General features: G+C 37.0%; 1 protein-coding gene across 6 annotated transcripts in view; it reads left to right on the top strand.

The window, feature by feature from the left end:
- GATA3 (GATA binding protein 3) overlaps positions 1-10,000 on the top strand; it is a 32,375-nt gene that overhangs the window by 11,153 nt on the left and 11,222 nt on the right. For all 6 annotated transcript variants that reach the window (XM_075855083.1, XM_075855082.1, XM_075855080.1 and 3 more), the window contains exon 3: positions 1,200-1,700. In XM_075855083.1, coding sequence (XP_075711198.1) covers positions 1,200-1,700 — 501 coding nt within the window. The remainder of the gene's footprint in view (positions 1-1,199; positions 1,701-10,000) is intronic.

Here is a 10,000-nt window from a genome sequence, read left to right as displayed (position 1 = left end):
TGTTGCGTGTGTGAGTTTACCACTTTTTATAGAAAACAATGTGTGATCTAGTATTTTCACACTCATTTCTTGTTAGCTTCCTGCACACGGTGTCTAGATCGCCCCCTCCTCTTCCTCTTCTATGTCTTTCATACCTGGTTTCAATGATTTATCTTTTAAGTAGAATACCATTGTAACGATGAAGAATTCCAGTAAGGTATAACACTATGCAATTGAATTATCTGCATTATTTGAATTCACTGCACATCTACTGGGTACAACATAGTATAATATATTATTATAACATAATATAATACGATATAAACCGAGTCCCTTCTCTTGTCTTCTAATGTCCTGTTAATGTATATGAGAGTATACGATGACTCTCTTACTTCATATAGAGAAGCATGGCAAATTGTTAATACGATATCATATCTAATCTAATTTTAATGAAGATAGATCCATAGATAATAGATGATTGATAGATAAATAAATAAATAAATACATAGATAGATAATGTATGATTGATGGTTAAATAAATATATATCTAAAAAATAGATGGATGAATAGCTAGATAGATAATAGATAGATAAATAGGAGATAGATAGAATTTGATAGATAGATAGATAGATAGATAGATAGATAGATAGATAGATAGATAGATAGATAGATAGATAGATAGATAGGAGATAGATAGATAGGAGATAGATAGATAGATAGATAGATAGATAGATAATAGATAGATAGATAGATAGATAGATAGATAGATAGATAGATAGATAGATAGATAGATAGATAGATAGATAGATAGATAGGAGATAGATAGATAGGAGATAGATAGATAGATAGATAGATAGATAGATAGATAGATAGATAGATAGATAGATAGATAGATAGATAGAAATTGTATTGAGTATATAATATTTTATTAGGGCCCGAAGACAATATTAAATAAAAGCATTGCTATTGTTTGATAGAATTCTAAAATTGCAACATATGTGTGAAATGTTTGGATATAGTTTTGAAACATTTACTTTGAAGGACAAACAGAAGCGTGAAAAAGTCAACTACAACCAATAGTATTTGATTTAGTTGCGTAACTTGTAGAAAAGACCCAAGAAAATGCCTGAGTGTCTGTGATGGGTCAGTGCACGTCTGTAGGAATGTAGTCAGAAATATTTGATGACATGTAATCTTACCGTGTAATTGCATTTATTTAGGCCAGGTATGTCGCCCTCCTCTTCTTCACCCTTGGTTGGATCATAGCAGCAAAGCTATAGGAGGACACCATGCCGCATCACCATGGAACCTGCCTCCCTTCTCCAAAACCCACAGTTCTCCCGGACCCCTTACTGTCTACCCTCCAGCGTCCTCATCCTCTTCCCTGGTTACCGGACATTCAAGTCCCCACCTATTTACCTTTCCTCCAACTCCACCAAAAGATGTTTCCCCAGACCCCTCCATATCTAACACTGGATCCACAGCTAATCGTCAAGAAGACAAGGATTGCATCAAATACCATGTGTCCACCGAGTCCATGAAACTGGAGTCCTCTCACGCTAGAACCTTAGGGGGAGCAGCGTCTTCTGCCCACCACTCCATCTCCAACTACCAGTCCTATGTCCAAGACTACAGTCCAGGACTCTTCCCACCAAACCTTATGGGGGGATCTCCATCCAGCTTCCCATGTAAATCTAGACCAAAGACACGCTCAAGTACAGGTAGGATGTTTTTTCTAATAAGCTAATAACAGCTTTACGTGTATATTATGTCTACATAGTCACGCATACTTTCCTCACTGACACGAATCATTGTCATTTATGTTCTCAATGCCAGAGCTGTTCTATGGGGCACTAAAGCCCTTATCTAGGTTGTCCCTTTCATACGTATCCTATGCTTTTAGACCCAGTAAGGAGGAGAACTAACTTGTATATAGACCTAGTAAGATCACACTGCTCTATTCAGGCCTTATACTAACAGTCACTCGATTCTCCAGAGCTGCACTCTGCCGAACCGGCAAAACAGTCACAAAAAGACTATAAACAATATAAAGCGCACATATACATATTATACTATATTCTATATATATATATATATATATATATATATATATATATATATATATATATATATATATATATATATATATATATATATATATATATATATATATATATATATATATATATATATAGATATATATATATATATATATATTTATATATATAAAATAAAAAAGAGCAAGCTGAAAAACAATTGACTCCCTGCTCTTTTCCAGTATACGATATATTTCTATGACATGCCGTTGGAGGCCCGGGATAGTATAAAACTAGTCACTGCTCTCTGTACTGTGTGACCTGGGAGAGGGCAGAGCTGGCAGTGTCAGAGCCCGGGCTGTGTGATCAGGGGGTTTTCCAGGGTGACATTTGCTCTGCTTGTCTGGGCTGGGACTGGATCTATTTAGACGATATGTTTGACTTAATCCAATTATTTTCAGACTGCTGCACGCGACAGTTTCATTGTTTATCCAGCGCCAAGGAGTTTAATAGAGTCCGGATGTGGCCAGGCTGCCCAGAGGACAGGGGATCTGCCGCCCTTTACACAGGGAAAACCCTAGAAACGTACACGTCTGGCAGTGCAGAAACACATATTCATATGATCGGGAATAGAAAGGAGCAAGACATAATAGTGTGATAAGGAAAATATAACACTACTACTAATAATATTTTTTTATAATTGGATTGTGGTCCTGTGAAACTGCAAGCCCCAGCATGCCCAACCAAACTTTTAGAACGTCACAAGTTGCCACCCTGATCCAATTCTCAGGGAAGTGCTGAATCTGATGCTGCCATCCACAGTTCACATTACAGTAGGCAAATTGCAATACTTAAGTATCACCCAGCTCATTTAGAATGCCGTGTTTGTGAGATAGACAGCACTAATGGTGAGATTGCAGAAGACAGTCTGTACAGCCTAGTGTAGACTGCTGCAATGGAAATCCTGGAGACAGGGAAATAGGTCACACATTGTTATTTTAGCACCAAGTGTGGTTAGTAAACCCCACCCTCAGGTATAGAGGTGTTTATGAGCACAGAACATTAACCATAAACTGTGAACTTTCAAATATACATTTTTGACAAGATGAAAATAAATAAATAAAATAAATGATCTTAGGGATGCTACTACAGAGATCTCACTACTTTGGGCTCCTCTGAGATTATATGGACCTAAATGTAGATATGTGAGTCACAAGCTGAAGAAAAAAACCAGTTACAACCTTGTGGTTGTGGTACTTGTGTTCCTTTCAAGTGTATAGAGTGCAGGAACCAGACTTTACATTAACTGGGTTCTTTTATAACGGCCTCCCACATCATAACAGCAGAGAGTAAACTGGCATCTGTTAGGCTTGAGGATGAGGTCTGTGCTTGGTGCTGTTTCTGTGTATTCTGGTACACAGCACAGGCACAATAGATGGAGGCCAATATGATTGACATGCAGTTATAAAAGCCAGTCCCCTTTGAGCCTTTAAATAAATTCTTTATTGTTCATGATGCCAGTCAAGGACAGGGACAAATAACATCTCAGCAGGTTTTACATGAGAAACGACTTCCTAATAGCAGTCGCCTTTTACGCTGCACGCTAAATATGTGATGTATATTAGATTAGATACCCACAATCTTCTATATAACAGTAAGCAGGGATACATAGACAGGCCTGTTACACAGTAACTGAAATCATAATTTAGTCTTTCACCTAATGGTGAACCCTTTCCTATTTGTCCTTTGTAACGCAATGGAAGCCACAGTTTATATGATTTGTTGTCTTCCATACAAACACTTAGTCCCTTCAAAAGATTTACTTCTCTTCAAAGAACAAGAGCAAAGCTATGGTGACAGATATCAATATTTTGTCACATATTGCTTAAGAAGAATGCATGTGTTCTAGTGGCAAACAATAGGATATAGGCTCCTACTTTTAAAGTAAACAGGGCCTCTTAAGTTGTCTACTGTTCAGCAGCTGAGCCTTTGAAGGGAGTCACTCCTAGTCCACCTGGAAAAATGACCTATTACCTTCCATTCACAGGGTCATACACTTGTAGCAAGTGCAAAGAAGGAGGGTTGAGGCACGTATAAATACAGCATAGCTATATATCGTGCAGGAATCTGCGGATTGGGCATTAAAAGTAACCGTGTGGACAGTAGTTCTGTTAAACTGTGAGACAATTTGTCAATATTCCTCTGCTATTCTGCTTTGTATATATATATATATATATATATATATATATATATATATATATATATATAAATAAAATAGTTTTTATTCAATGCACCAAAAATATAATTTTTTTAATATGAAAATACAATAGCAACATTGAATTATTGAAAATATTTGTCGGACAAGTATATAATAGATTCCCTCAACATAAGCGCTATATATATATGTACACTGAATCTGATTATCTAAAATATTAACCTATGCGGACGCCATTAAGTTCCGTATAAAAGAATTAGCTCTGTTGTTGGCGCTTAAAGGGTTAGTTGAAGAAAATACCCCACCCCCCAGACATGTTATATCTCTTGGGTACAGTAGGTTGAGGTAGCAAAGCATTCTGGTGGATGGATTTGCACAAAATAACATGACAGGATTTGCATAGATATTTTTTCATTCACATTGTTTGCAAATTGAGACCTCTGAAAACCCATTATGTGTATTTAGTGATGCGGCAAATGCTTTGCTTATTTTGGAGATATTGGTATAAATAGGCCTTTATTTACCAAAATTCCAGCATAAAGTGTAACCTCTGATAACGCAGCATTTACATAACAGCATTGAAGCATCTGATCTAGAAAACCATAGTTCTCAGGCCCCTAAACAATGTGCTACACACATTCACATCCAGGCTATATGTCGTACACAGTAAGTACATCTGTGTATATTACATACATGTTAGTTTTTTTTATATATTTGACTCTTTTGAGCATTTTGCAATTGAATATTCTTTTTATAATATAGAAGAGATAATTGTACATAATAAAAATATTACTACTGAACTCTCTTATATAGCCTATCAGTGTTAGTGTTTGTAGTGTTAATTCAGGGCTGATATTTGTATTGAAAAAAAAAAAAAAGAAAAACTTAGTATCAGTAGCAAAAAAAATTAAAATCAAAAATATCAATAAAAAGGCCCCATTTCCATTCTAGTGCCAGAAAATGTCTTGAGGAGTAATTGTTTACAAGTTAAAAATTGGGTACCGAATTGGTTTTATTTCCAACTAATTCGTTTCCTGAGGAAACTCATAGTTTTTAATCTGCTGTGTCAATGACTTTACTTCTATCTGTATTTTGGTGCAGTTTTCTGCTGTTATTATTGTTATTACTCGCTGAAACACGCAGAATGTGAAAGGTTTTCCTGTTAAATATGCAAATGTCACAGGTATTTACCACAAGAAGGCTCAGTCAGCAATACTGCGCTTTCACTTTTGAATAATCAGATATAATCTAATCAAACCTTAGTAAAGGAGGTGAAAATGTACCCATTAAACCACCAGAATGTGTTATGCTATTGCCACGAAAACACTCTATGGGCCTACCTCATAAATACTATTTAGCACCTATAAAGTATTCGATTTTCACCCATTATGGGGCATTTCTCTATCGGAGCAAGTGAGCTGAAAAATTGTGCAGTATAAACATGGGTAAATAAAGTCACATGAGTTGAATATTTTTGGAGTGCTGCGACTTCTTGGGCTCTATCCTTGATCGGGATCTGATCACTGGTACCCCACTTGGAACATTTCTGTTCGCCATGTTAAAACACACTGATGCCCCATAGGCTAGCATTCACCTTTACTATCTATCTATCTATCTATCTATCTATCTATCTATCTATCTATCTATCTATCTATCTATCTATCTATCTATCTATCTATCTATCTATCTATCTATCTATCTATCTATCTATCTATCTATCTATCATCTGTCTGTCTGTCTGTCTGTCTATCTATCTATCTATCTATCTATCTATCTATCTATCTATCTATCTATCTATCTATCTATCTATCTATCTATCTATCTATCTATCTATCTATCTATCTATCTATCTATCTATCTATCATCTATCTATCATCTCAAACAGAGCTATAACGGCAGGTGAGCCATGGCAGTTTACATTCTCCCCTAACCCTCCTTCCTTTTTTGATTTATCCCAGGCTCATAGAGTCACGCAATTTTCCATTTGTAAAGATATACATTTGTTTCAGGAATTTCTGCAGTGTATAAATATGTGGAGCGTCACACACTTCTCATAACGCATTATCAGAATGCTGGAATTCTATTGGATTTTCCTGCATAATCTCCATCAACTGAAAATGTTGAAATTATATTTCCTAGATGATCGTGATATAAAATACTGCATTATCTCCACCCAAAGACTCATTCCTAACTGGAGTAATATTCCGTAGATTTTAACATTTAATTTGACATTTTTAAAATTGATCAATACATTTTTTTCCGCAATTATTTTTTCTTGAGCTTGTTTTTGAACTTTGCACATACAGTTTAATTATTACGACTTGCTTGGTTAAAAAAAGAGAGACCTTGCTCATTAGGCCATGTTCACACGTGGCGGAATTTTTCCGCTGTAAATTTTGGTGCAGATTTGGGGCAATTACGCAACGAATCTGCACCAACATTTGCATATTTGACAGGTAATTCAGACGTTGCAGAAAACACAGTGGACTTGCCACAGATTTCAGTTTTTGCATTGCAAAGGCTGAAATCTGCAGTGAAATTCCGCTTCTTCTCCGCAATGTAATGAGCATGCTGCGGAGGGAAAATTCTGCTCCGCAGCCTAATTTCCGCACAGTTATTTTCCGCAACGTCTAAACTAAGTTTCCTAAAAGTGTATAGAAACAAATGTAAAAAATGGCTGCTGGAGAATTTCACTGCGGACTGTCCGCAGCAGAATTCAACAGCAATTACGCCACGTCTGAACGTGGCCTAAGTCTCTTCCAGTTTAAGCCATGTATGACTCCACTATACCGAAATCACCTTGCTTGGTCATTGTATATATAGTAGTCAAACAAAGTTTTAGCCTCAGGGATACACACCATGGGCTATTATAGAAATATGACTTTAAGCCTATAATTGGTGAAAGCCAATATTCCCTAATATTCTACAAGTAGTTTAAATTTAGGATGTTGCACCATGTGCAGCATCTCCCAGTGCCCCAGAAAGGAAGGTGTTAACTGTGGCTTTCTATAAACAGTACCAAGTAGCTAATGGATTCAGCAGCACTTAACTCCGGGGTTACATACTGCAGGTATAACTCCTGATCACATGAACCAGATGCATTTTATTTTGCACTAACCTGTCATATGAAATGTTTTTTTCCCTCCTTGTAGAGACAATTATTTAATTGCCAGTTTTTCAGTTTTTTCTTCATAAAATGCAGTTGTACCAGAGAAAACAAAATGAACTATAGCACCTATTAGATATATTGTTTTCCATGCCGTCTTCCTGTCTCATAATTTATATACAGTGTACCGTAGGTATTTTTATTTAATACTAGCCTGCTAAGAATTTATCAGTTTCAGGAGGATCTATAAGGTATCTTCAGGCCACATTCAAACAAGCGTAATATGGTGCCCATATTACAAACACAACAAGTAGACCTCACACGGTTCAAAAGGATCGGAGTTAGAGCACCATATAAACTTATGGCGCTCTAACTCTAGTTCTAATGAACCGTGGGAGATCCGGTGCTGCATCTGTAATATGGGCGCAAAAAAGCACCCATATTATGCTCGTATGAAAGCGCCCATATTATGCTCGTATGAAAGCGCCCATATGCTTGTACCTCTTGCTTCATTGTTATGTCCCCCTACAGCAATGAGATCAAATCTTAATGAAATATACATTGCAAACTATTAATATAAAATGGAGTAGCCCTTTAGCTATTTAATAGCCCACCCGGTGCTGTAAGCTTGTACAAACTGGTATAATAGCATATACATCATACAATAGAGATCTTACAGAAATTGGGCCTCCCCTTCCTCAAATTTTTCAGATTACTTTGAAGTTCAATGTAACCTGTTAGCGTAGATAGAAGATGACAACTTGTGACTACATTTCTGTCGATAGCCGAAAAGGATCAGATGAATTGTAAGATCATTATCAGTAATCAGAGTCATTTTAGACCCAGATTACTGTGACTTTGAAAAATATGGTATTGTGTATGGCCAGATTTGGGCATCTTGGCATTTAACCTTTCAAGGCAGCTCCTAAGTGTACGGCTATGATAAGGTCTGGTCTGTGTATATACATATCTGTAACAAACATACAGTCAATCCCATGAAATACATCATCCACATTATGTTATTTAACAGAAAAGGCGGTTGAGAATAGGAATCTAATTAAGGTTTTCTCACTTTAATATTATAGGCCTAACTAATACATTGAAGTATGTGTTCTATTAGGCTAACAAAGATCAAACAGACATTTTCATGCAACAAAACCCTACTGGGATCAATTACATACTTATTACAATGAAATCTTTTATGTATAAAATATTAACCCCGTTCTGCCACGCCCTATTTCTTATCCAAGCATCTCCAAATATCCTGTTATTAGGTGTTTATAGTTGGTTTGGCATAACATTTATTATTATATATGTGAATTCAGTGCAGAAGCTTTGCACATACATTTGCTAGTGCAATCTTTGCGCTCATTTTAATGATGTCATCAATATAAGTTTACCACTAATTCTGAGCCTAACGTATTCAATTGTTCCTTAACAGGTTGGGGAGCTGGCAGAGTAACCCTCCACTGGCATATAGCCATGGTTACGTGTGGACTGAGCAGGCAGGCAGTCTGCCAATGTTCAAGGTCCTGGCAGCTAAGGGACCTGAATGTCCCCTTTTCCCCTCATTTAGATAATGATGCCCAGTAGTGGACCTTAAGGGCTTGTTCACATCACTGTTGCCCTTCTGTTGAGGGGTTCCGTGGGAGGTTTCCGTCGGGTTAACCCCTCAACCTTAAGGAAAATGGAAACCTAAGCTTCCGTTTCCCTCACCATTGATATTAATGGTGACGGAAACCTAGCTAATGGTTTCTGTCTGTCACCGTTGTGACAGGGTTTCATTGTTCTTGACGGAACCAATAGAAAGTCGACTGCGTTATTGATTCCGTAAAAACGGTGGAACACTGTCACGACGGAAATCATTAGCTAGGTTTCCGTCACCATTCAGTTCAACGGTGAGGGAAACGGAAGCTGAGGTTTCCGTTTGCTTTCCGCTGAGGGGTTAACCCGACGGGAACCTCCGTCGGAACTCCTCAACGGAACACAGACGGTGATGTGAACACAGCCTAACTCACAGTATGGGTTTAATCTAGACGAGATTACATGCACAACAGCGAAAATGCTGGAAATTACTCCTGCGTTTTTTCTTTGAAACTGATTACAAACTGTCCCTATTGTCAGCATTTCAAAAACAGACTTGTAGTGTATTGCTAAAGAGCAACTAAAAACATTTATGCTGCAAATATCAGTGAAACTGAACTTATGCTTTAGGATATTTCCAATGATTTCTTTTGACGCATTTAAATGTCTAATATAAAATTATGTCAATACATTCGTTCCGTGTTGTAATTGGTGCCAGCCAGAGGGCATTCTTAGTCCACCCAAGGTCATATAGTAATCTCAATCGTGTCTAGCATTACATTATGACAATGCATGCATTTAGTGATGTCATTGGTCCGAGCTTGGAGGTTTAGGGTATTCTTAGCCCACCGCTGGCCTTGGATAAAGCAGTTCTCATCATTTGTAACAAGAATTACTAGCACATTAGGCATGGTTTATAGTGTGAAACCTAGAATAGATGTTTACTAGGACTTCACAAATGAGTGCCTTTACCATGTTTTAGTACATTTAGTTATTTTTTGATATATAAAAATAAACCGTCACATTGGTGACATGGTACAGATTGTCTACATGTGTATTAGTTATGGGAACATGGAATTT

The sequence above is a fragment of the Rhinoderma darwinii genome, chromosome 3 (genome assembly GCF_050947455.1).
Source record: "Rhinoderma darwinii isolate aRhiDar2 chromosome 3, aRhiDar2.hap1, whole genome shotgun sequence".
Lineage (NCBI taxonomy): Eukaryota > Metazoa > Chordata > Amphibia > Anura > Rhinodermatidae > Rhinoderma > Rhinoderma darwinii.
This window is presented reverse-complemented; position numbering and strand designations above follow the sequence as displayed.